A 27,251-nucleotide genomic window follows, 5' to 3' on the forward strand; every position below is an offset into this window, starting at 1 on the left:
AATTATGAATCCCATTAAGACGAATGCATTCATTCTGCTCACTGCTCAAATGAACAAGTATTCACCTTGAAGGGACTTTTATATGAAAACAAACACAACTAGAAAGCATCTGAAAATGCAAAGCCCGTCCATGCGTCCGTTTGTATTCGGACGTCGTCTTATTCTTCTTCCATATGCTCAAATTAACGAAAACAGTTTTAAAAAAATACAAAATGAAAATTAATGATTTAATGCAGCCTTGAACTTTGAGCTTTAGATCTAAAAAAAAAATCAACTTCTAGATTTTGATTAGTGAACCAATTCAGTGACCCAATATGCAAATTCTTAAAATTTCAGGTCAATTCGGTGATAATTGGCGATTTTATGCAACCTTGACCTTTTGATCTAAAAACAACAATCGGCTTCTAGCTTTTGATTGGTGAACCAATTCAGTGACCCAATATGCAAATTCTTAAAATTTTAGGTCAGTTGGGTGAAAATTGGCGATTTTATACCACCATGACCTTTGACCTTTTGATCTGAAAAAAACAAAACAATCAGCTTCTAGCTTTTGATTGGTGAACCAATCCAGTGGCCCAAGATGCAAATTCTTAAAATTTCAGGTCAATTGGATGAAAAATGACGATTTTATGTGATATTGACCTTTGACCTTTTGAGCAAATTATTAATTTGGCTTCTCCATATTCTCATAATATAGCTTTGTTGAAAATTTGATGACAAAACTCAAATCGTAAATTGAAATTTCAGGTCAATTGGATGAATATTGGTGATTTTATGTGACGCTAATCAGTTGTTGATGTGAATTGCCTTGAGGAGTACAGCACGAAAAGCTTCGTTGTTATGGTTATTATGTCGTGTTTGCTTTCTTGCATATTAAAGTTCTGTAGTACCGGTACCAAACATCTGTATATATATATATATTGTTGCAGATCCCCCGAAGCCCGTTCCTGTTACAAAAGGGAGATTAAACCCCCTTTTTCCCCCTGGGTCTTTGGGTCCGAGAGACCGAGTCGCCACTTCCGGGCAAACGTGGAAAAGGGTTTCAGGACAAATTCGCACGTACCTTTGGTACCCACGCCGCAACGGAAGCGGGGATCGAGCCACGCTTAATCGAGTACGCCCGAGCGGAATGCGTATCACGTGACTCATGCTGTTACTTTTCTATTGGAACCCGATTAGAGCGGTTTTATTCGTACCATGCGAAGCCAATGATGGAAGAGACAGGACGGTCAAATCAGAAGGAAGAACAGCATTTATTTACACTATGCACAATGATCAGAATGAAAGGAAAGGAAAGGGACACAGAGCAGAGCTTAGTCAGTCTTACTTATGCCCAGACAAATGGGCCCACTCACATACACGGGGAGATGGAGGAAGAGAAGTTCACGCGCCAAGCGGGCCCGCTTCGGTTGCTCCGGTAACAGCTCACTCGTGGTGTAGCCCTCTGGCGGTCACGGCATGTATCCAGGCAAAGGCAGGCAGGAGGAAGTCGCGCGTCTGTGGCCTGGCACCGGTCGTTCTTTACAGCGCGTGATTAATACTGCGCAGAGCGCGGCGAACAGGGCAAAGTTCGTGTACAACGACAATTCAATTCCTTCTGCGTTCTCGTGCCGTCCGTTCTCATGCGATCTCTCCTCATCTAAAACTAATCTCATGGGCTGCGCAACTCATCTGAGGTGGGGGGGGGGGCTCAGAACAGGGTTATATTGAATTGTCGTATTGAACAGGCTCAGAACAGGAACAGGAACAGGAATACCGAGGACGATGGACGGACATTCCAGAGGTTCGGGTCCAAATCCGAATTTTAGATGTTTGTTTCACACACTCCAATTTATAACCGCAATTGTAAATCTGTCACCGTGGCGTAAACCTGTAAACCAATCATGCCCAGTTGAACGGTGTATAGGTGTCACGTAGATTACAGAAGCTGGATTGCCATTACCCGCGTCATTTTGCTTACTGTACGTACTGTACGTAGAGTAATGCCCATTTGTAATGATAGGCGGCTTGCCTGTTGGTGTTGTGTGTGCTTAACCCAAATGGCATAGGTGTATCACTTCGGACAATATAATTGTGGAAAGAAAGGTACGAACTAGTACTATGACGTGGACTGTTTGCTCCCAGTTAGGCCGCGTGTCTCGGTTAGCGAAGGCTAAAGTGTCACGACCCACCGCTCCCGGACCCTTCGAGCGCCGCCGCTTTGCCGCGCCTTCCGCGCCGCGACCGCCCGACGGGTTCGGTGTCTGTGAGGAGTTCGTGAGTCTGCGAGAGGAGCAGATTTTACTGGACGAAGTGGAGCCTTCGTTTCGGAAAATGAAGTTCCAGTTCGACCACTGGGACGATGTGAGCTTATCTCCCTCTGATTTGTGTTATTTACTCGATTTCTTGCTTCGCTCTGACCTTGAGCATTTCGTTATTGATTAAATGACATTTCCTCGTCACATTCGTTGTCGATTTCTGTTCAATCTGCCACTTGTTTGACCGCCTTGGCACCTCACCCTCTGCACTTCAATCTCCAGCCCCTATGTTTTTCTTTGAAACCCCGCCTCTTTAAAACCTCGCTCCGCCCTCTGCACGTCAATCTCCGCCCCCTCTTTTTCTTTGAAACCCTGCCTCTTTAAAACCTTCTCGCTCCGCCCTCACTTCAATCTCCGCCCCCTCTATTTTTCTTTGAAACCCCGCCTCTTTAAAACCTTCTCGCTCCGCCCTCTGCACTTCCATCTCCGCCTCCTCTATTTTTCTTTGAAACCCCGCCGTTTTAAAACCTTCTCGCTCCACCCTCTGCACTTCAATCTCCGCCCCCTCTATTTTTCTTTGAAACCCCACCTCTTTAAAATCTTCTCGCTCCGCCCTCTGCATGTCAATCTCCGCCCCCTCTATTTTTCTTTGAAACCCCGCCTCTTTAAAATCTTCTCGCTCCGCCCTCTGCACATCAATCTCCGCCCCCTCTGTTTTTCTTTGAAACCCCGCCTCTTTAAATCTTCTCGCTCCACCCTCTGTATTTTATCACGCTCCGCCCTCTCCGTACAGTCCTGCCTTTGATCTTCACAAACTCCACCTTCTGTCAGGTCTCTGATCAGTGCACCCTCTGCATGATCTTTTCATGCTCTACCCCTTGCACAATGTCTGTCTGCTCCCTCTGCCACTGTTTGTACTGCACCATTCGTACTCCTTTCACAGCTGGAAAATGGTCTTTGTTTTCTATACCGCTCTACTTTTATTTCCTGTCTTTGCTACTTCCACCTTTGCCAGGAAATGTTGTTTTGGAACCCATGCATTCATTGTGTTCTTTAACTTCTCAAAGGCTTCCTTTCACAATTTTATTTTGTTGTTTTAAACATGTAAATGAGTGAGCAACATTGGCAATCATTGATAATCCATGTTATATGTCACCTTTCTCCTAATCAAAAATAAAGCATGGAATCAACAATTGCAACAGGGCACACTCACCTCTAAGCTGTGCAGCCTGGATTTGAATCCCGATCCAGCCATAAACTGTCATCCCAGTGTTTCACAGGCAGGTTGAGCCGTCAATGTGTGTAACATTCATCAATGTTCAGCATTTATACACTTATGGTCTTGATTGCAGCCCTTATCTTATTCCTCAGATTTGCAATATCGGTAAGCTTCGTTCGGTACACCAGGTCCTTCACATAACCATATGAAAAAACATCCAGAGGCGTTATGTCCAGCAAACGTGGTGCCCACAGTTTCGGATCGTCGCACCCAATCCATCAATCATTGAAGTGTTCATTGAAGAAATTGCGCACTATAAGACTCCAGTGTGGGGGAGCTCTGTATTGTTGGTAAATGACCTCTTTCCATCAGATCCACCAATTGCGGGAGTACAAGGTTCTCCAACATATTCAGCTAATAATTGTCAGACTTTATAGTGGCTTCAGCAGAGAAGAATGGCCCAATGACTCGGTGATGCATGAGGCCGCACAACACGTTAACCTTTAGGCTGTTGTGGAAGTGTAACTCAGTGTAACGTATTGATTGGCACTGGTAACTCATTGATTAAATCTGGTAACGAAGCAGAATGTGCACGAACATGGTAATCTCTTGAAACACCTGGTCACAGCCCCAGGCTAGAGCACCCTCCTACTGTGTAAATGGAAATCACAGCAGGAGGGGTGCGAGCTGATGCCAGGACTTGGTGCAATGCATGACCTCGGGGCATTAGCGGAGAAAGGATTAACGTTTCAGCGGACAGGGGATTAAGTCCAGTTTGTCGATATAAACGAGAGCAAACGTTGAGTAAAAAGGACTTGCCACGATAACTCCTGCTCGACGGAGCGAACGAGTGCTCATCATCAGACCCTCTGCCCGACGGGAGTGGCGGAGGAACATCGGCCGAACGAGAAGGACCATGCGAAAAGAGTTAACCTGGTCCATTGAATTAAGCGGTATTATTTGGTAATTGGAAATGAAATGAATAACCAGTTAATAAACCAGACCTTTTGTAAAACCTGTGTCCGGTCATTGGAGTCTTGAGTCTCCCGCAATACTTCCCCGACAATTTGGAGGCACCGCTGACATCAATTGTACAAACAAGTCTTTAAAAGGTGAGTGTGTCTTGTTTTGTCCAATATGATTTACGAACTTGGAAGTTATGTGTACATACATGGGGGAGCAGGTGGTCTGGGGCTTCCTTGCGCACCGATGCCGCGATATAGGTGGCGTGACCCATCACGAATGGTACTTCGATAAACGACTGTAGCTATCATTCGTGTTTTTCTAAATGATTTCTGTAAATACGTATTTTTTGCGCTGGTCATTAAGGGTCTTACTGTGACCTGGGAGCAAACGGAGCATGCGTGCACCATGCGACCATTTGCTTCCAAGACGTGTAAGGCCGGTACACTCGTTTATACACCCGCACACGTGTAAAGTACTTCTTTTTTTTTGCACTTGTTCAAATCACGCGACTTGCTCGGCGTGCGACAGGGAACCGGGAAATGGAATTATATTTATATATATATTTTTACCTCATTCCAATTTATGGTATTGCGACAAAACGGCTTATATCTTTGGAACGACTGGTCGGATTTAGACAAATTAAACGGAATTGTGTAGGACGAAAGCCGTGGGTCCAAAGTAAAAAAAAAAAAAAAAAAAAAAAAGGGGGGGGGGGTGGAGGAGAGAATTTTTTTTTCAGTTTTCCCGCCATATCTAAAACTCGTTCGATCAACAAATAAATTCATGACAGACAATCCCACCTAATGCCGGTCCAGAATTATTGTGAAAGATGGCGATTGGATAAAAATTGCATACCAACACTCCCTCACTGTCCCTCATTGTCCCTCATGTCCATTCCGGCACCCTGTCTCTTGCTCCCGCTCCTTCTCCCTCCCCTCCCTCTAGTTCTCATAGGCGGACGTTTTGCGAGAAGCAAAGCGTTTTGCAGGAATCTTCCAGGAAACAAAACCAGTGCTGTTGTTTTTTTGACGAAATTTGTCAGACAGATAGCATGGGTGACACGGACGAAATGATTGGATTTTGGTGAAGACCCAGGTGCGAATCCGGCTACGAGAATTGTTTAAAGTGATTCTTCACCATCAAGAGATCGGGTGAAAAGCGATATACATTATATTTAACATAATATACTTATTAATGTTATTATTTTAATATTATTCATATATTTAAAAAAGTTATGGATGAGTGAATGAACCTGGTGGATGAGTTGGGGAGGTGACGAGAACACGCCGATTACATTTTGGTTCAGGTCCGAATCCAGATCCGGCCTATCAGTGGGATACAAAACATAAACTGTTCACCAAGGCGGAGATATGCTCTCTCCTGAGCGTCGTTCTAGTTGTGTGTTTGTTCGTCTGGGCGATATCTTAGCCATCCTTTGAGCTAGGAAGCTGAAATTTGGGAAATTGGTGAACAAGTGCTTTTGAAAAAATAATCTATCTATAATTCCAGTAATCTGTGTGTGTGTGTGTGTGTGTGTGTGTGTGTGTGTGTGTGTGTGTGTGTGTGTGTGTGTGTGTGTGTGTGTGTGTCTGTCTGTCTGTCTGTATGCGACCGCTGTTTCTCGACAACTACCGGTCCGATATACTTGAAACTTGCCAGGTATATTGCTGGGGACCCGAGGATGTGCCTTTTCAAGGTTTAAAATTAATCGGACAAGTGGTTCCCAAGGTATGGTCACTGTACTCGCAAGCCGTTCGCTTTGGCTTTGCGAATGGACCAAACCATTTCATGTAAATAGAGGGGGGGGGGGGGGTTCTACCGTACTCGCAAGCCGTTCGCTTTGGCTTTGCGAATGGACCAAACCATTTCATGTAAATAGAGGGGGGGGGGGGGGGGGTTCTGTGGTCGTTCACTTTGGCTTTGCGAATGGACCAAACCATTTCATGTAAATAGAGGGGGGGGGGGTTCTGTGGTCGTTACTCCCACGTGGTTTCAAAGAAAATTTGTTGTTGTTGTTTGCACGCATTTTTTTTGCAAGCACGTACGGGCAAGCACATACGTGCGGGCACGCCCTAGTATACGTGCGGGCACGCCGTGACAAGATATGGGATTTTAATGGGATTTTAATGGGATATTGGTTTAGGAATGTTAAGAGGTCATTGCAATGTGATAATTACTTGTGATCATTTGTTGTTGCAACGTTTTGGGAACATTTAAATGTTGGGTTTTGCTGACGTTTCCACAACGTCGCCACAACGTTTCACTTTCGTTGTTGCAACGTTTTGCTCCAACGTTTTGTGAACATTTAAATGTTGGGTTTTGCTGACGTTTCCACAATGTCGCCACAACGTTTCACTTTCGTTGTTGCAACGTTTTGCTCCAACGTTTTGTGAACATTTAAATGTTGGGTTTTGCTGACGTTTCCACAACGTCGCCACAACGTTTCACTTTCGTTGTTGCAACGTTTTGCTCCAACGTTTTGTGAACATTTAAATGTTGGGTTTTGCTGACGTTTCCACAACGTCGCCACAACGTTTCACTTTCGTTGTTGCAACGTTTTGCTCCAACGTTTTGTGAACATTTAAATGTTGGGTTTTGCTGACGTTTCCACAACGTCGCCACAACGTTTCACTTTCGTTGTTGCAACGTTTTGCTCCAACGTTTTGGGAACATTTAAATGTTGGGTTTTGCTGACGTTTCCACAACGTCGCCACAACGTTTCACTTTCGTTGTTGCAACGTTTTGCTCCAACGTTTTGTGAACATTTAAATGTTGGGTTTTGCTGACGTTTCCACAACGTCGCCACAACGTTTCACTTTCGTTGTTGCAACGTTTTGCTCCAACGTTTTGGGAACATTTAAATGTTGGGTTTTGCTGACGTTTCCACAACGTCGCCACAATGTTTCACTTTCGTTGTTGCAACGTTTTGCTCCAACGTTTTGGGAACATTTAAATGTTGGGTTTTGCTGACGTTTCCACAACGTCGCCACAACGTTTCACTTTCGTTGTTGCAACGTTTTGCTCCAACGTTTTGGGAACATTCAAATGTTGTGTTTTGCTGACGTTTCCACAACGTCGCTACAACGTTTCACTTTCGTTGTTGCAACGTTTTGCTCCAACGTTTTGGGAACATTCAAATGTTGTGTTTTGCTGACGTTTCCACAACGTCACTACAACGTTTCACTTTCGTTGTTGCAACGTTTTGCTCCAACGTTTTGGGAACATTCAAATGTTGTGTTTTGCTGACGTTTCCACAACGTCGCTACAACGTTTCACTTTCGTTGTTGCAACGTTTTGCTCCAACGTTTTGGGAACATTCAAATGTTGTGTTTTGCTGACGTTTCCACAACGTCGCTACAACGTTTCACTTTCGTTGTTGCAACGTTTTGCTCCAACGTTTTGGGAACATTCAAATGTTGTGTTTTGCTGACGTTTCCACAACGTCGCTACAACGTTTCACTTTCGTTGTTGCAACGTTTTGCTCCAACGTTTTGGGGACACTCAAATGTTAAGTAAATCGGATAAGAATTCACGAGTTATTTAATTATTAGCGATTAAGGAAGTACTTATTTAATTAATTACATTTCGTATTAAATTACAGTAATTACATTACAGTAATTACCTGAGGTAATTACAGTAATTACAGTTCCGGTAATTACAGTAATTACAGTAATCATTACAGTAATTGCAGTAATCTTATTACAGTAATTACATTACATTAACTCAGGCACCTTTTGAGTAAGGAAGCTGATATTTGGACATGACACTGACCAAGTGATGTGGCTGTCAAGGAAACTTTTGATTTATTGATTAATCATTTAATAAATTAACTCGTTGATTTATAAATGACTTATTTAATTAAAAGTCCTCAGAGATACATCTTCGGATGAGATACTTGCAGATTGGTTATGCTATGAGCCAATTGATTAAGGAAAATATTTTGTGATGGCCATATTGGCAATTTCGTGGCCATATTCGTGGCAACTCAGTTAGTGCCACTGCACCTTTAAAATGCATCCCTGCGTTCATTTTTCGATCGATTGAGTTGAAATTTTGAACAATCGGATCTGGACTGTCGTTGTTAACGACTCTAGCACGCACTCGTCCAATCAGGATGGAGCGGTATGGTCCCCGGATCATCACTGCCCGCAGTGTTAATTAGTTTTACTTTTTTCTCTTGGTCATATAATTTTGAAGACATGCATGTCATGATAGAGGAAATGTTTGTTCTGTTGAACGGAATAAATGTTGTTTATTTGTGTGGGTGTGTATTTCTTGTGTATTTTGGATATATTTTCACGACTAATTCCAGTTAACATCCTGCAAAATTTGCTCGTTTGCTGGCCGAGTCGAAATTGCATTGAGTTCCTATGGCATGCGCCATTAAAAGCGCTGTGTAATGGTTGAGCTCCCTTTATTTCGTTTTGGTCATGCGGATGAGCAGACAAAGTGACGAATGCTGCGGCTGGAGCAGTAGAAGCGATGTTTTTTAATGGAAACGATGTAATGAGTAATTAAAAGTGGGAGGGGGCAACACCACGCATACCTCTTTTAAGGTGTGTATAAACCCTGGAATAAACGTGGGAGGGGGCAACACCACGCATACCTCTTTTAAGGTATGTATAAACCCTGGAATATTTCAGCAATCAATACAATGCTGAAACTATGTAAGTTAAGTTAATGAGTAATTTAATAAGTAATTTAATGAGTAATTTAATGAGTAATTTAATGAGTAATTTAATGAGTAATTTAATGAGTAATTTAATAAGTAATTTAATGAGTAATTTAATGAGTAATTTAATAAGTAATTTAATGAGTAATTTAATGAGTAATTTTATGAGTAATTTTATGAGTAATTTAATAAGTAATTTAATGAGTAATTTAATGAGTAATTTAATGAGTAATTTAATGAGTAATTTAATAAGTAATTTAATGAGTAATTTAATGAGTAATTTAATGAGGAATTTAATGAGGAATTAAAAGTGGGAGGGGGCAACACCACGCATACCTCTTTTAAGGTGTGTATAAACCCTGGAATAAACGTGGGAGGGGGCAACACCACGCATACCTCTTTTAAGGTGTGTATAAACCCTGGAATATTTCAGCAATCAATACGATGCTGAAATGATGTGATTACTGTGTAAGATGGTCGACATTGGGTTTGTTTGGGTTTGTTTATTTTTGTGGGTGTGTATTTTTTGTGTATTTTGGATATATTTTCACGACTAATTCCAGTTAACATCCTGCAAAATTTGCTCGTTTTATGGCCGAGTCGAAATTGCGTTGAGGTCCTATGGCATGCGCCATTAAAAGCGCTGTGTAATGGTTGAGCTCCCTTTATTTCGTTTTGGTCATGCGGATGAGCAGACAAAATGACGAATGCTGCGGCTGGAGCAGTGGAAGCGATTTTTGAATTGTTCAATGATTATTCGATATTGTTATGACTTATTGTCAATAGGTATACTAAGTGGCCATGAGGTAGCCTGTTGCTATGTACAGTTTTATTCTATTGTTGATTATACCACATAGCTGTGGTGATAAAGGAAATGTTCGTTTTAAATAGATGATTATGATATGACCATGACTATAAAATCATGATGATTATTATGAATGATATCATAGGGTTCAAATGCAGAATGATTGCATGAACTTGGGAAAGAACTTTCAAGCCCTATGGGATAAATTGGGTGTTACAAGTGATGGAGTTTCAAAATTTAGCATGATTGAAGGAATTTTAAAGTCTTATTTCAGGAGTTTTACGAAATTTAAATTGCCAAGAGATTTTGGGTACTATTAAAGGAAAAATGATGAGATTTTTTTTCCAATGAACTTTAATATCTGCCATCCATTTTGGCTGTCTCACGAATAAAGGATGAGTTGCCTTTAGTGGCTGCAAAGAAAATTTGTGGAGACCAGGCAAAATGGGGAAATATGTCAGATATGACCCTAGGACAGGACGGTGATTCATCAATTGACATGAGGTACAAACCAGAGGTGACGACCGATGAGAGTCGATCTCAGTCAATGGATGGACCTGTCCTGACATCATTGGGGAAAGGGCTTATGCAAGGAGTCATTCAAAATGATTAATTTGATTTATTGATGAATATTGATGAATTAATTGAAATTGAATAAATTTAACTGAATAAATTGAACTGAATAAATTGAATTGAATATATTGATTGTTTGATTGATGAAAATGCGGTCTCAAGAAAGAAGCTTTGATATCTTTGCGAGATATTATCAATGCGGAGACAACCTGGGAAAATTGAGCAAGGTGGTGAGTTTATATACAGATATATATGTGCGGTTACCATTGTGTGATTTCCCCGTCAAACAGAGCGGACACCTGAGGATTCACCCATTTCATACTGACCCTCCGGCTCATCTGCAAATACTGATCTGTGAGATTGGATTGTGCAAAAGCCACAGCTGAGGGAGATTCTCTGGAAATCACCGTGTGAACAGGTGGAGAGATCCTTCCTGGAGGTACGAGTGAAGCTTTAGAGGAACCTGGAACAAGCTACAACACATCCAACGCTACTTTGATAAAAGGCAGAATGGGAAATGGAGCCTGCAAGAATACACAAGGACAACCAGAAATTCCACAAAAAGGTGCTTGTACACATCATATGTACGACCATTATGGTGCCGAAGCTATAAGGCAGGTCGAGAATTGGTATTTGTGGACAAAGGTGTAGTGAAATCGTATACGTACTGAACCCGGGTGGGGATGCTCGCTGCTCGCTGTCATTGTTGTCCCCACTAGGGGCGTGACTATAAGACCCGTTGCTGTGTCAGTGCTCCGAGACTTCTCCCTTGTGACATGTTACATCGGTAGCCTCGTTAATGGTACGCCTTTATAGAATATCTAGCTTGCTTGCATTGACTGATATGAATGGCTTTATGAGATGTCGCATCGTATGCTTATTGTGTATTTCTACTTACAGGAATGATCTGATGATCTAAATGCAATTAAACCAAACCGTTGGACTAAAAGTTGTGCGGACCTGAATGGTTTTCCACAACACTTAATTGCATTTAAGATCTGCTGACATGGCTGGCAACAAGACGTTGACGGTGTCCATTTTCAGCGCCGACCCACAAGCCACGGACGGAGGCTTGCAACTCAAGCACTGGCTCAAGCAACTGGAGCATCTCTTTAATGAGCCTGATACCGCTCCGACGCCTGCCGCGAAGCTGGCAATATTACACTCAAAAATCGACTACCGGGTCTACCACGCGGTCGCTCAATGCACGACGTATGATCTTACCGTCGCGGAGCTCAAGCGGCTTTATATAAAAGAAAAAAGCCCTGTGTATGCGCGTTATCTGCTGCAGACGCGACGGCAGCAACCCAACGAGCCTATGGATCATTACGCCCAGGAGCTCCGGCAGCTCATGCTGGACAGCGCCCAGCCACGGACTCCCGAGCAGGCTAAAGATGATCGACTTTTAGATGCCTTCATAGCAGGGGTCTCCTCTCAGGAACTACGTCTCAAACTCTTGGAGAAGACCGACCTGACCTTCGCTACGGCGGTTGAGCAAGCGACGGTGTATACCGAAGCGCGGATGCAATCGAACGCCTATGATCGCACGCGCCTTTTGGCGGGCACCTCACTACACGCCCGGCCGGAGAGGACCACTGACGAGGACGTGGATCCGCCTGCTGAACTCCGGGATGCTCCGGAGGATGACCCTACCCTGACAGCTGCCATTACGACCAGCAGACCCAAGGCCTTGCGCGGGGCCGCATGTTTTTTTTGTGGAGGGCCTCGTCATGCCCGAGTCGTGTGTCCGGCACGTGACGCTCTTTGCCATTTGTGCTCGCTAAAGGGACATTACGCGAAAGTGTGCAAGAAATCGGCACGCGGCTCGCGGCCCTTCGACTCGCGCAGCCGCGGTCGCGCAGGCGCGGCAACCTTGAACGGGCTTGTAGCAGAACCCACGAGCCCAGCGCCTTACCCGTCTTCGAAGGGGAGGGCCCCTCTCTGCGGCCCGCTGGGCGCTCAGACAACCTTGACTGGCGCCACCGGAAAGCCACCACCGTCTCATTCTCCATCGGGGACAAAGGCCGCGTCCTTGGCCAAACCTCGAGCCACGCAAGGGAAGAAACAGCTTTCGAATACTACGGAAGCCTTTTGTCAAAGCGACCAAACGGAAAAGGCGATTTCGAATACTACTACGGAAGCCTTTTGTCAAAGCGACCAAACGAAAAAGGCGATTTCGAATACTACGGAAGCCTTTTGTCAAAGCGACCAAACGAAAAAGGCGATTTCGGCTACAACGGAAGCCTTTATCTGCCAGGAGTGTCAAAAGGCGATGTCAAATACTACTGAGGCCTTTTCTCATCGGATTTTGAATCGCGAAACACCGGAATGCTGGGGAAAGCCCTCTGATGACGATAATGGATTCCCCATGGTCAACGCAGACTCCGGCCACGATCGCAAAACTGCTGCTGGTGTAGGATCCACCCGCGAGGCTGGTCCGACCCATTCGGGGGGCTCAGTCCCGCTCCCAGCTGCCTCGTCTGGCCTGGCTCAAGCCCTTATTCCCCTTATGGTTGAGGGCCATTGTGTTCAGGCCTTGGTGGACACCGGATCTACGGATAGTTTTATCGACCAGCGACTTGTGCTCAGGCATGGATGGCGGATCGGGCGGTCTACACGACGGATCTTCATGGCTTCCCAGGGACTCCGGCTTAGCACAAAAGGGGAATGCCGATTGAAACTAGTGCTAAAGGGACGGGTTTTCCCTGATGTACACCTTATGGTTTTACCCGCATTATGTGCTGATATTCTGCTAGGACACGATTTTCTTAAGCTGCATGGACGTCTGGTAATGGAGTTCGGTGGGCCTGACACTCTTGTTGTGGGGGCGGACGACGCGCTAACGGTGTGCGCCCTAGCGCAAATGGACGTCCGTCCGCTTTCGCTGTTCCCCAATCTAACCTCCGACTGTACCCCTGTCGCGGTAAAATCGAGACGCTACTCTCGCGCGGACATGCAATTCATTGCGGACGAAACGACTCAGCTCTTGAAAGACGGCATCATAGAACCTAGTAGGTCGCCGTGGCGTGCCCAGGTCTTAGTGGTGCGCAGCGAGGCCCATCGCAAACGCATGGTAATCGACTATTCCCAAACGATTAACCGCTTTACACAGCTGGATGCCTACCCCCTTCCGGGGATGGACGCGCTAGTGCAACAGGTGTCCCAGTATTCGGTCTATAGTACTCTCGATCTCCGTAGTGCGTACCACCAGATCCCTATCTCTAGGGCGGATCGTATCTATACCGCTTTCGAGTCGGGGCAGCGGTTGTACCAATTTACACGATTGCCCTTTGGGGTGACGAACGGGGTCGCTTGTTTCCAGAGGGCCATGGATGACCTCGTTGCGCGGGAGCACTTAACCGATGTTTTCGTCTACCTCGATAACCTTACGGTTTGTGGATATGACCAAGGGCACCATGACGCTAATCTGAAGCGCTTCCTTGAGGTCGCGCAACGGTATCACTTAACTATGAACGAGGATAAGTGCCGATACTCCCTACGCACCATAGATCTTCTGGGGTACACCGTGACCCATGGCTCTGTCTCTCCGGATAAGGAACGTCTGCGACCTTTGCTCGACATGGCCCCTCCCTGCGATCGGGCTTCCCTGAAACGCGCCCTTGGGCTGTTCGCCCATTACTCCAAATGGGTGCAAAATTTCTCCGCGAAACTTCGCCCCCTTGTGGCCTGCGACACCTTTCCCCTGAGTTCGGCCGCATTGACGGCCTTTGAAGGACTTAAGACCGACATCGCCCGAGCCGCCGTAGCAACCATTGACGAGAGCGGCTCGTTCGTCCTCGAAAGTGACGCCTCGGATCAGGCCATCGCGGCGACCCTCTCCCAAGGGGGACGTCCCGTGGCTTTCTTTTCACGGACTCTTACCTCCGCTGAGCGGCGGCACTCGTCCGTTGAAAAGGAAGCGTATGCGATCGTCGAGTCTATTCGGCGATGGCGCCTGTACCTACTCGGGCGGAGCTTCCAAATCATCACGGACCAGCAAAGCGTTGCGTTCATGTACGACACCTTACACGCCCAGCGCATTAAGAACGAGAAAATCACTCGCTGGCGTATCGAACTCGCCGACTTCTGTTACACCATCAAATATCGCCCAGGGAAGGATAACCAGGCCGCCGATGCCTTATCGCGCCCCACTACATGTGCTGGTATCACCTCGTTGGAGGGCCTACGGGTGCTGCATGCTACTGCGGGCCATCCCGGCGTAACGCGTTTCGCTCATTTCGTGCGGAGTGGGAATCTCCCTTACTCGATTGACGATATCCGCCGTATCTGTCGCGACTGCGCTATCTGCGCGGAAATCAAACCGCGTTTCTATAACCCCCCTATGGGGACTCTGGTGAAGGCTACACGCCCGTGGGAACGCTTGGCGATGGATTTCAAGGGCCCTTTGCCGGTGTCGAGCGGCTCTCGCTAACTGCTCACTATCGTTGATGAGTACTCACGATTCCCCTTTGCTTATATGTGCGCGGACATGACTGCTGCCACGGTGATGCGTTGCTTACAGAACTTGTTCTCAATGTTCGGTTACCCGGCCTATGTCCATACCGACCGGGGTGCAGTCTTCTTGTCTCAGGAGGTGCGCGGCTATCTGCTCCAAAACAACGTTGCGTCTAGTTACACCACGCCGTATAGACCCCAGGCTAATGGGCAGATCGAACGCTTCAACGGGATTATCTGGAGGGCCGTCATGCTCCATCTCCGGACCCACGGCCGGGGCCTCGATAAATGGGCTTGGTCGCTACCTGCGGCGTTGAACTCAATCCGGGCACTCCTGAGTACGGCAACTAACCAAACTCCCCACGAGCGTCTTTTCCACCACCCCAGGAGCTCGGGGTGTATACGGTCTTTGCCCAGTTGGCTCGCTGGGCCCGGGCCGGCCTACCTTAAACGGGCAGTTCGCGCGAGCAAGTACGACCCCCTTGTGGACAAAGTGCAGATTCTCCAGGCTAATCCTGAGCATGCTCGTGTGATGACGTCTGATGGTCGTGAGACTACTGTCTCCGTTCGTCATCTTGCCCCTTGCGGGGTCGACGACCTTAGTAGGGAATCGGACGAACCAGTCGAACCCGTCTATGAGACTATGACCTCTCCCGACGCTCCCATCGCCGACAGTCCACCGACCCTCCCCCCGTCGAGACTGCCCGGGTCCGACGACTTGGCGTTACCCCCTTCATCACCCGACCCTGTTGACGCCTCTGACACCGGGGATACAGGGTTACGAGACGCCGTACCCGGGGAATTTCGAACGCGTGCTGGCAGAGAAATTCGCCGCCCGGCCCGCTACGGTTGGGCCGACTAATACTCCGCGCCCATGCTGATGCTCACTCGCTTTTAGCCACGCGGCCGTATAATTCTGACGGGGGGTGAATGTAGTGAAATCGTATACGTACTGAACCCGGGTGGGGATGCTCGCTGCTCGCTGTCATTGTTGTCCCCACTAGGGGCGTGACTATAAGACCCGTTGCTGTGTCAGTGCTCCGAGACTTCTCCCTTGTGACATGTTACATCGGTAGCCTCGTTAATGGTACGCCTTTATAGAATATCTAGCTTGCTTGCATTGACTGATATGAATGGCTTTATGAGATGTCGCATCGTATGCTTATTGTGTATTTCTACTTACAGGAATGATCTGATGATCTAAATGCAATTAAACCAAACCGTTGGACTAAAAGTTGTGCGGACCTGAATGGTTTTCCACAACAAAAGGGACATGATGAGGAGTTTCCAAGAGATGGTACATTTGAGCGAAGTCGATTGGAAAGATTGGAACAAAGATTGAAAGCCAGGAAGAGACAGAATCTAATGGTAGACTGGCTTGCATTCCATCTTTGGGATGGTGAATCCAGACAACGGGAACAGCAAGAACGGATAACGGATCTAGAACTTAAAATTAAAATAAAAAGGATACAGGATACAGTGGAGGAGACAAATGCACAACTGCCCTCGAAATTAGGAATGAAAGTGACAGTTGTCCCATCTGATTTCCAGTTGTCTCCCCAAAAAGGACGGTACAGAGAATTTTTTCGTGTTTCAGGAAATAACGAAAGATTGCAGTGGCAACTCAGGGATGTAGAGATGCAGCCCAGCAATACAAGTGCACAGGTGCACAGATCAGACAACGACAGAAACCGGTGTTTCGAGTGTGGAAAGATGGGACATTGGAGAAGAAGATGTCCGTATGTCAACAGGAAGACAAGTTCATGGGGCAAACCAAGATCAAGGGTACCAGTGCTTACCGGTACCTCAGACAATGATTAGGCCTTCATTGCTGCAAATCCCAAATGATGATTGGCCTCAACAGATTCGATTACTGGACAAACATGAATAACTGTCGATGATTCTTGTGTCTGAAAAGTTTTCAGAGCAAGAATGATTCATTTTTTCTTTTTGCTTGTTAACAAATTAATAATTAATTGATCAAATGCCAAAATTGGATCTTCTATTTTGGGCACAGCAATTTTAAATTTACAAAGTTTGGAACAATTGCATTGCAATTTTTTGGCAAACCAAGTGACAAGAGTCACATGATGATCAGGTGGGAATTTCGGACTAGTGTTCTGCACGATTGATAGGTCAGTGGTCGACTGACATGCAAATGGGTGTGTAGTCAAAATTTGGATAGATTATTGTGGAGGTTGAAAGGGTAATTTCAATGTGACATCATAGGGGTTTTCTAAGAATGGACTTTTGGTTTATTTGTGTATAAGCATTTTGAATTTGATTGACAAATTTAATGAAATTGAAATAAAATTGACACCCATCTGATCTGTAAATAATGGTTCCAACGCAAACAAATATGCATAATGCATGTGTGTGTGTGTTTTTGTGTATCAATCTTACAAGATTGTTGACACCGACAGTGTGCCTTGTCTGAAAATAGATAGTTCCATGTGGATGGGATCGCATATCGAGAGAATTAGTAAAATAAAATAGAAATATAATTTGATTATGAACATTATCCTTTTTGTCAAGGGAGATGGAATATAAAAATTTGATTTACTGAGTTATGAGCAGCCATTCATTGATAGTAAATTCATTGATAGTAAAAATTGGGAGTAATCTTGAGATTCCATTTTGATAGAATTTATATGAGAATCAAAGCTATTTATGGATATGAGCTTCATGGAAATGTGGGAGTACAAAATTGGCCAAATTTGGGAGAGGTCTTGCACTGACTTCCCAGAGTGCTCTGCTCACGGATTTTATATATATAAACTTGAATTTTATCAGCATATAAATTGTGCTGCATGTATGGTTGTGTATTAGGCATAGATGATATGGGAAAATAGTAAAGAATATCTTGCTGGTTGGAACTATTGTGAGTTTTAAAACGGAATGCATTGTGAATCTTAAACCAAGGGGCAGACATGAACGCGCTGTTACGTTATTTATACTCAGAACGCGATGTCACGTGTACCTGCAACATATTTGTTAAACTCGCACACCTATATTGGCATACTGGTGTCAGTAATACTCACTGGGTGCATAGAAATGGATGAGCAACAGTTAAGGGGGTTTAAAATAAAAACACTTACTTGGATATTTTCTACAAAAGTATGGGTTTCAATAAGTGGTAGCTGTACACATGGGATTCATCAAATTAAGTTTTGGAGTTCAAACAAAGTCACTGGTTAACAGATGGGAATGGATAGTAAATAAATTCTACGATGCTGGGTAAATGAAGTGAGATATTACAAAGACTTATGAGAGCTATTGTTCTTCCTTGCAGCAGTGGGAGAAAATTTAGATCCAACATAATGAATCTATAAATGAATGTGATAGGGATAATATCCTCAATTTGTACTAATTATTTGATTGTGGGTAAAGAAATTAATTTATCGTAGTGGATTGTTAACAAGCAGCCTGAAATGTCCTGAGAGTGTGCATCCATGTAATCAGAAATCCCAGATTTGTTTTTTACAAACAACATTTTGGTAGAGATCTTATGTGGACGAATACTTGCTTGGTAGATAAAAACGGTACTGCATGTTGGCAGCCACTTCGGTGGCCATTTAGGCCGAACAAATAGGGAGAAACTGTAATTGAATATGTAATTTACAGATGAGTATTTGGGAAGTAAAAAGGGAATTTATTGATTTGGGAGACATTTTTCGAAGGTTTATTAAAGTGTTGCAATATGACATTTGGCAAGGAAAATTATTGGATGGGAAAATTAGATCTGTTTATAAAATGAGTTTGTTGACCCACTGAAGTTAATTCTTTGAATTGTTGTTTAATTAGCATTTTTTGTTCAAATTGGAAATAGTTTGGTAGAGCTTTGGATAAAACCTTTGGTTGCGGTATCTTGGAACGAAATGATAAACCATAGGAGATTGATAAGAATAGAAACGAATATGGACCCAAAATAGAAAGTTGGATTCATGCCTCTCATTGCAAGCAAGCACATGGGGCTAAGGTGGACGATCCCACAGAAAATGAGGCTGCACCTAGCAGCCCAGCAGAACATTCAGTGGCAGATAAATGATAGTCGTGATTTACAATCATTTGAATTACATTTTAACACCCCTTGCATTGATAAACATTACATTTTCAACATGTGATATTCCTACTTGAGATAGCGACATTTATTTGCCTACATGACATACAATTACCTACTGATATTAGTACAGCATGAGTGATAATGTAGCACAATTACACTCATGATCAAGGGAGTTAGGTGGACCCCGGGATATAAGGGAATCAGGGAAAGGCAAATAATCAGATTGATGTTAAAGAATAAGGAATTTTTAGGGATTTTCTTTCATTAACCTGTTAGGAAGGTTATTAGTTACGATGTTGAATTTTATTGACATGTAATTATGTTATAGGTACGGACATATACAAGGGGTAGCTCACATGTTTTACAGATGGATACAGGTGGGACAAAGGGAAACACCTTATCAAGACAAGCCGACCAATCAAGGGAAACCAGAGACTTCTACTTCAGATACTCCTTGAAAATGGTGATATTTATCCTAGGAATGGGTTCTCTAGTAGTGGGGACTCTGTGTTGTATGGATTATTTTGGGGTAATGAGGGAACAAAACGCAACACCAGCAAATGATATACAGATATATGATCATGCGGAACGACAAAAGCAGAAGAGAAGTTTGATGAAGGATAAAGACACACCTTTAGAACCCGATGGATTACACGGGATTAATACTTTTTTACATTTAGCCCATACAAGGGCTGCTATAGCAAATGAAAGTAATTGTTGGATATGTACACAAATGCCGCATTCTAGTGAGATCGGAGTACCATTGGAGGCAGTTCCTTTTGGTTGGGCGGAGTTATGTAGCCGCTTCCCTCACACCCTGATAGCATCAGATTTTAACGGCCAACTGTCCGGGAAAGTGGGATGGCAAAAAGGGGGATATAATTGTAACCAATTTAAGGACAGTTATAGACCTACATATGATAAGAACAAAATGCCCTCTTACATGACCGTCCAGCAGCAAATGACAGGATTAATGTGTATCACCAGACCCCAAACGCCTACGCATAACAGGTCTATGGGAACCTCTAAATGCCACAATTATGGTCACGAAGAAGGCTGGATGAGAACACCTGTCCCACTAGGACCAAATGGCACGAAGGGTTTAGCTTTATATTGGGAAGGTATGTGGGGAATGGACAACGCATGGACATATAATAATACGTATTTTATATGTGGACACAAGGCATATCCGTATCTTCCCTCGGGATGGTTCGGAACATGTTTTATGGGGTTTGTGCTTGCACACATGCGCCTGTTAACAAAGTCACCAACGCATATCCTGCATTCTAGGCAGAAAAGAACTATTAGCATGGGGGAATGGATTGGAATGGTAATATTTCCATTTTATGGAACCTGGAAGGCAGGGCGAGAACTCAGGCACATGGCATTGGCTATGGAGAAGTTGGCAAATAAAACAGCTAGTGGATTGGAAAAACTTACAAGAGAGCTGGCAACAACAAGAACGATGGCATTACAAAATCGTATGGCATTAGATATGCTGTTAGCAGAAAAAGGAGGTACATGTGCAGTCATTGGTACACATTGCTGTACGTACATACCTGATGAGTCAGAAGAAATTTATAACATAGCCGATACAATCAGACAAGAGGGAGCAAGATACCACGATTATATAAAAGGGGGTGCCTTTGCATGGTTGGGAAACACATTTGGAGGGGTGGTAGCTAAGATACTCCAATATTTGTTTGTTGGTTTAGTAGTTATATTGGCAATTGTTTTAGTGGTGGCTTGCTTGAAAGCCTTAGTGATGGTGTGTTTGAATAAAGTAACCAACAACACGATGATAACGCATGAAGTGACAAATGAGGAAAGAAATGTGGAACCAGAAAAGGAAGACTTTTATGGCGACATAAATACTGAGATTAAAAGATTAAATCAAGTGATGTTGCAAATGAATACAGTAGAATTAAGATAATGGCATAACGACAATGTTATGAGTTGTGTCAATTACAATATCAGTGAACTCATATCACCACGAGTGCCACACTGTTAAGGGAAAAAAGAGGGAAAAGAAAAAAGTGGAGAGGAATTATGGTAATAATACATTATGCTTAATTTGTTGGTTTGGGAAAATTGTTGTTGGGAATTAGGTATTCCCGTTTGTGATTGTAATCATATACAATTTATTTTCTTAGAGTAGTGCTAAAATACCTGCATGAGTTAATTTTTGAACTATATTAACCTGAAAGCAATTGTGGATGCTATTCTTAGTTTAGGAGTGAAATACATACCTGATTGAATATTATTTGTGTGACGCATAAAGATGAATATAACTTTTTGTGTTAAGGGAAAACAACAAATTGTTGAATGTGAAACTGTCGGAAGATATACATGATTATGCTGTTTCATGGTAAGATGTACCCTATCTGATTCAGTGTGTGCGGAAAGCAGATTCAGATGTGACTGAGCATAAGGATAAGACGAGATCACATTTTGAAGGGAGTGCTAACGGAATTTGGAAGAAGTTCGAGAAAGAAAATTTGTGGCTAAAAATGAAGTTAATCATGGCATACACCCTCTTTCTCAAAGAATGATGAAGACATTCTCCCGTGTAACTTGGAGATGAATGCCCGCAATACTTCCCCGACACTGTCATGCTCAAGTTCTCAGACCTCATGTGGAGGCTCAGAGCCACAAATCATGATATTATGTCTGTTAACTTTCCCAAAACATGGAAGGTTAACTCATTTGAGAAGAGCACGCATCATGGGAATCCGTCATCTCCGTCTCAGCATTCCAAAATATCCACTGAAAATGTGATTCATCGCATGCAGTCGTCCGGTTTAAGTGAACTTTCCATGTGTACAGCTGCAATCGCGTGTGCAGCACTTCATGTACTGTTGAGCAGTGTAGCTGCAGCTCCATGGTGGCAGTCCTAAAGGACTCATAGAGACTGCGCTCGAACGACTCACAAGTGTGTTCAACATCCTCACCACTCGTGCTTGGCTTTCTTCCATAGATCATCCTGAAGCGTTGTTGAACCCATGTAGATGATTTTGTCTTTATAAACCAGGAAACACATTGCGCTGTTTCTTGTGGGGGCACCATATGCAGCAAATGTCATCTACCATGTATCAGGAGACTCCTGGCACCAAAAAAAAATGTAAATAAAACTTTGAGGAATATTCTTTCACATGCAGCAAACCACATTGGGATATCCCATTTCATCGTTTTTTTATTTATTATGATTTGAATTTGGAATGGTAATTTGTGGAAACCCTGTACTTTGTGCCACATTGTATATAAGTCAACTCTGTGCAGGATAGTTCCTCACTGACCATAGCTTCCCCTCTCCCTCCTCCTACCTTCAAAGTCTCCCACTGCCAATTACGCTGCAGCAGCATCCCTCTCTGCAGATCTTGTGAAAATAAGCAACTGTTCATCATCCTGTAATGTCCTGTAATGCAGGAAAGAAACAATCCTCAATTTGTATCTCCATAACAAGCAGCTGGCAAACCCTACAATAGTTTATTTCTGTGGTTACTCTCTCATCTCTGGAGCTCCTGGGACTCGCCATCAGCTTTCATCTTTATTGGGCAGATCATATCGCCAAGCGAGCCTCCAAAGCCAGGTGCTGCATTGGAAAATACATGAGTTTCCAACCTTCTGCATGCAAGAAAAGTTTACACGAGACAAATAATGTCAGGAGATTCAGAGGCTACCGGAGGATCCCTCACTTTGCTGTCCTCTGAAGTTGGAGGCCTACAATATGAGGGAGGGAGTAGCTGTGCCACCCTCAAGGCTTTTCTGAAGTCTCATGGAATATGCTTCTCCATAGTAGACCACTGCTACTGCTTTCCATCTTGCCACCCTTAAAGCAATGACGTTTAAGGCCCACCTTGTCATCACCATCTTAGGCCAAAAGTCTGAATGTGAAGGTCAGCTTTTTGTTTATCATGAGCAAGTTAGTGGCGTTGCAGTCTTTAGGTCTATTTTCGGCTTGCTCTTGCTGTCCTCACCTGTCTTTCTAACTGTCACACACATTCTATCAGACTTGCCTTATGACTGTCACCAAGTCTAAACTCGTTGGTCACCTCCATTCACCCCCCCCCCCCCCAGTCACATTTTCTCTCACATATAGAACTTCCCGAATCTGTTGTCTCTTGCCTTTTCTCTCCAGGACCTTCACGTGTGCTGCCTACCTCATGGTGTCCCAATTTTACGACACCGATTGAGACCCTTCCCCCTTTCAACTGAAACTATTCGTACTGTGGTTAATCCTCACTTACATTCTTGTCCCTATTTCCTTCGCCACACTGTCTGTTGACACTTTTGTTCTGCTGTTCCATAAGCTTTGATATCCCTTGTTTAGAAAGTAAAAGCCTGTGGCCAATTTGCACTGTCCTGCAACCGATCTGTATAAACTAATAGGATTTTCTTCTCTTAGGCTATCCATGGCTATCATGAGATAGAGCGGGAGAAATGGAGTGCTGAGGCTGCCTCTCTGTTGCATAGAGTTTTTGAGACAGCATTTGGAACAAGAAGTGAAGTCAGCCCTCTGATCCACATCCTAGATTTGGATGCTCATGGGTACATCAAACCACATGTCATCAGCATCAAGGTGACATTCATTCATTCACCCATTTCTTCTTTGTAAGTAAATGACTAAAGGGGGGCCCGACAGGATGGCCTAGACCGAGAGGTATGCACACTCACCTCTAAGATGTCTGGCTTGGGTTTGAATCTCATCCCAGCGATAAACTGTCATCCTGGTGGTTCACAGGCAGGGCGATTCGTCAATGGGTGTGCCGTCCCTCTGACGTTAAATGGGCGTCCCATGTGCTGGCATTATTTGGTGGACGTTAAACATCTCATGGTGTCCTTCATGAAGAGCAGATGAGCTATCGCAAGCACCATGGCCAAAATTCAATATTTCTGGCATAACCTTAATTGAACGTCGTCAGGACTGGTTCGTTGAAGATTTGGGACAAGCTTCCCCCGGTCAACCCCACAAGGACGTAGGAATAATTGTGGCCGTTAAAGAAGTAGTAGATGACTGATAGATGGAGTGAAAAGGTGCTTCAACAGGTACAAGACCATTCCTGCCTTTTGTATCATCGGCTCTATTATGCTCTGCTTTAGACATAAGGAAGGAATTTTCCCAGTTAATAAGCAATGTTGGTATCAGCTAAGATGTTCTGGTGTCGATGCAGTTCTGTGGGAACACCATCGCTGGCCTCAGCTTGCTGTCCACCTGCGTCATACGTTTCGTACATGAAGGAACGGCTGAACAAATGGATATGCTGCTCAAACGGCGCTCCTTTTATATCATGCGGTGAGTAAAATGTTTGCAACTTTGTGCAATAGGCTACCAGTAATAGAAAAATCAACCCCCTGCTTTACCGCGTGATGAGTCTGTGCGAGACCGGACATTTTAAGAGAATCTTCCAGGTCATGGGCTACCCTTCACTCAGCTGCAAATGTTTCAAGGAGCCATCGAGAAAAAAAAAAGTCACAACAAAGATCCATCAGAACCAGTTGATGTGCTCCATCAGATCTTTGTATATATACTTATACCCCACTCCCCATTTTGCTCATACCCTTTGGGACTTGCTAACCTTGCTACCTTGTCGTTTAGCTGGAGCCTCGCAATCGGGATTGACAGGTCGATCCCAGAATCTTCACTCGTCGATCTGAACATTAAAAAAAAAGTATGGGAAGGGTCGTGGTTGTATGGTGGTTGTATTTGAAACTGCAGTGGCTGTGGGTCGCACACGCAAGCTGCTGGAGAGTTTTTAAAAGAGCTAAATGTGGGCGCACAGGTCAATCAGAAATTATTTGCATTTAAACGAACTGATTATCCATTAATGATGCAGTTGCTGTACTGCTGTGGCTGCCATACAGTTGTCGGTTGCTCATATCCAAAATGACGAGCGAGAAGCCGGGCCCGTCCAAGAAGGCATCTTTTCGCATTAGCCACCTGCTGGCGAAACATAAGAAACCATTCACCGATGAAGTTAATCAATGAGGCTATGACGGTTACTGCCGACAGCTTGTTTAAAGAAAGAAAAACAACGATGAAATTACGACAGCCATCAAGAGCATGCCACTTCAAAAGTAGCCAAAAGGGTGGAATCGCTGTCCGAGGACATGTCTCATCAAATACTGTGAATTTATCTTTAAAGACATCACATTGTGAATGTTTCTCATTGCAGTTTGATGCATCGGTATACACAATGGATACGGCCCAGCTGATTGTTTTAATTTGCATAGCATTCAAGACTCAGTAACAACGAACGACTTTCTCTCTTTTGCCACTTAGAGGACAAGAGGCGAGGATGTCTACAACGAATTTTAAAGGTGCACCGACATTGCTGGGTGCCAATGCAGGCCTTATTGCACTTTGCTGAAATGATCATGCATTTGCCTCCTTTGTCAATTACCACCGTGTTATCCACCAACAAGCGCTAGCGAGCAAGGATATCAACGTTTCTCATGTTATGACAGTTATCAAGATCGTCAACTCAATTATTGCTAGAGCTTGCACCATTGCTCGTTCAAATTGTTACTCGATGAGCTCGATGCCACCTGCAGTGAGCTCATCCTTCATGAAGATGTGAAGTGGTTAAGTCGAGGAAAAGTCCTCCAGAGATTTTTAGATCTGATTCCTGAAAATGTCACCTTTCCTAAATCAAATATAGGCAAAACTTAACGAGCTGAATCACGAACTGCAGGGGAGGGACAGGGACTTGTCACACATGATCAGTGCAGTGAATGCATTCAAGTTGAAACAAGGCCTGTGGTCCTCACAGTTAAAGAACAAGGTGACAGGACACTTCCCAAATCTGGAGAAAATCCTACAAAACACCAAAGAAGTGTTCCAAAAAAATAAAATTGCATGACCACCTGACGATTGGAAAAGGAATTCAACAGACAATTTCAGGAGGGAGACGAGATGGAAGAAATCGTTTTGTCTCAAATAATTTTCTTGAAGTGGACATTGGAGAACTGAGCAAAATTTCAGCAGGTGTTTGACCAGAGCAGTGGACGTGACATGGAGATAATCACCATGCAAGATGACAGAGCTGAAAGCTAGGTCAAGGGAGAAAGAGTTTTGGGGAATTTCAAACAGAGAGAAGTACCCTCTTCTTACTTCCTGTGCACTCGAGGTGAAGGCCTACTCTAATTCCACATATCTCAGACGATGATTTCATCTGGGAAAAATCCATCTCACAAAGTATCGTCCTTATCTCACAGATGTCCATCTGATGGATTGTATGAGACTGGCCATCTCAAACGAGGACCCAGACTTCAAAGCACTCAGATAGTGTGCAAGCACAGGTGTCACACTAAGAACAAGGTGTGTTATGCATAAGCATATATATATATATATATTTAGTAAAGTAGAATTTTTTAAGGGGAGATCTTGGGTTGCATTTCGATTCTAAAAGTGATCTTATGTTTAAAAAGGTTGGAAACCACTGGGCTCGACCTAGACCCTTGCATTATGCAAACATTATTCACCTCTCCATGATTGGAGATATGTGTACACTGTGCAAAAGATCATGTCAGTTTTTAATCTCCCTTCCTCAGGGATAAAGTGCGATACATGTTCACTCACGAAATTCTAAAGAACGAAGAATCCTATTACGAAGGAAAACACATCCCGAGAAGCAGACGGATCGCCATCATTTGCCGGAACTTTCCAGAAGAGAAAACGTGAATCTATGAATTGTGTGAAAAAAAAAGCAAAAATAAAAGATGCAAAAAGAAATTTTATTCCTCCATCGTTTTGGGAAGTATGTTACATTGAACAAATAAATGACAAACCGTTTCAGTCGTTTTACACATTAGTCGACATCATCAAGTTTACCTACCCCTGTCCTCCTCATAGCCCTTTCTCTCCAAAAGGTTCAATAATATAGTTTGATCCTTTTGATGTGGATAGCAAAGGTCAGAATTTGCTAGATTCCTCATCACCAGCATCTTAATTCTTCGACTTAGTCTGCCAGCATTGCTCCAAGCTGTCTGCAAGGAGAAGTGGGAAATTTAAACGGCCAACTCAAAACAGCACTTCATTTGCTTTACAGTATGGAGCAGACTTGCAAGTGCAGCGTGACGGCGAACTCTCAACCAAGCCATCGTTATGGCAACTGTGATACAGTAGATCACTTTCACCATTCCAACAATGGTGGAGGTTTGTGATACCATTCTTCAATCCTTTGCCTGGTGGCATGCTGCATTTCTGAGTTTATAAAACAAGTTTCCACCCAAAGTTCTCACTCGGTTCCTGAGGCCTGCGG

General features: G+C 44.0%; 1 protein-coding gene across 2 annotated transcripts; it reads left to right on the forward strand.

The window, feature by feature from the left end:
- Positions 1-1,957: 1,957 nt before the first annotated feature.
- LOC144888930 (alpha-ketoglutarate-dependent dioxygenase alkB homolog 7, mitochondrial-like) lies at positions 1,958-26,782 on the forward strand. 2 transcript variants are annotated; one of them, XM_078768704.1, is made up of 4 exons: positions 1,958-2,343; positions 23,396-23,569; positions 24,162-24,283; positions 26,542-26,782. In XM_078768704.1, exons 1-4 carry the CDS (start codon positions 2,101-2,103, stop codon positions 26,669-26,671), a joined length of 669 nt encoding a protein of 222 aa, XP_078624830.1. In that variant the 5' UTR covers positions 1,958-2,100; the 3' UTR covers positions 26,672-26,782. The 2 variants fall into 2 exon arrangements, 1 of the variants encoding a protein (XP_078624830.1); XR_013621475.1 differs by lacking the exons at positions 1,958-2,343; positions 23,396-23,569 and adding an exon at positions 26,206-26,308 and having other exon boundaries at positions 24,214-24,283; positions 26,542-26,555.
- Positions 26,783-27,251: the final 469 nt, after the last annotated feature.

The sequence above is a fragment of the Myxine glutinosa genome, unplaced genomic scaffold, assembly GCF_964187855.1.
Source record: "Myxine glutinosa unplaced genomic scaffold, kmMyxGlut1.1 SCAFFOLD_154, whole genome shotgun sequence".
NCBI classification, from domain to species: Eukaryota; Metazoa; Chordata; class Myxini; order Myxiniformes; family Myxinidae; genus Myxine; species Myxine glutinosa.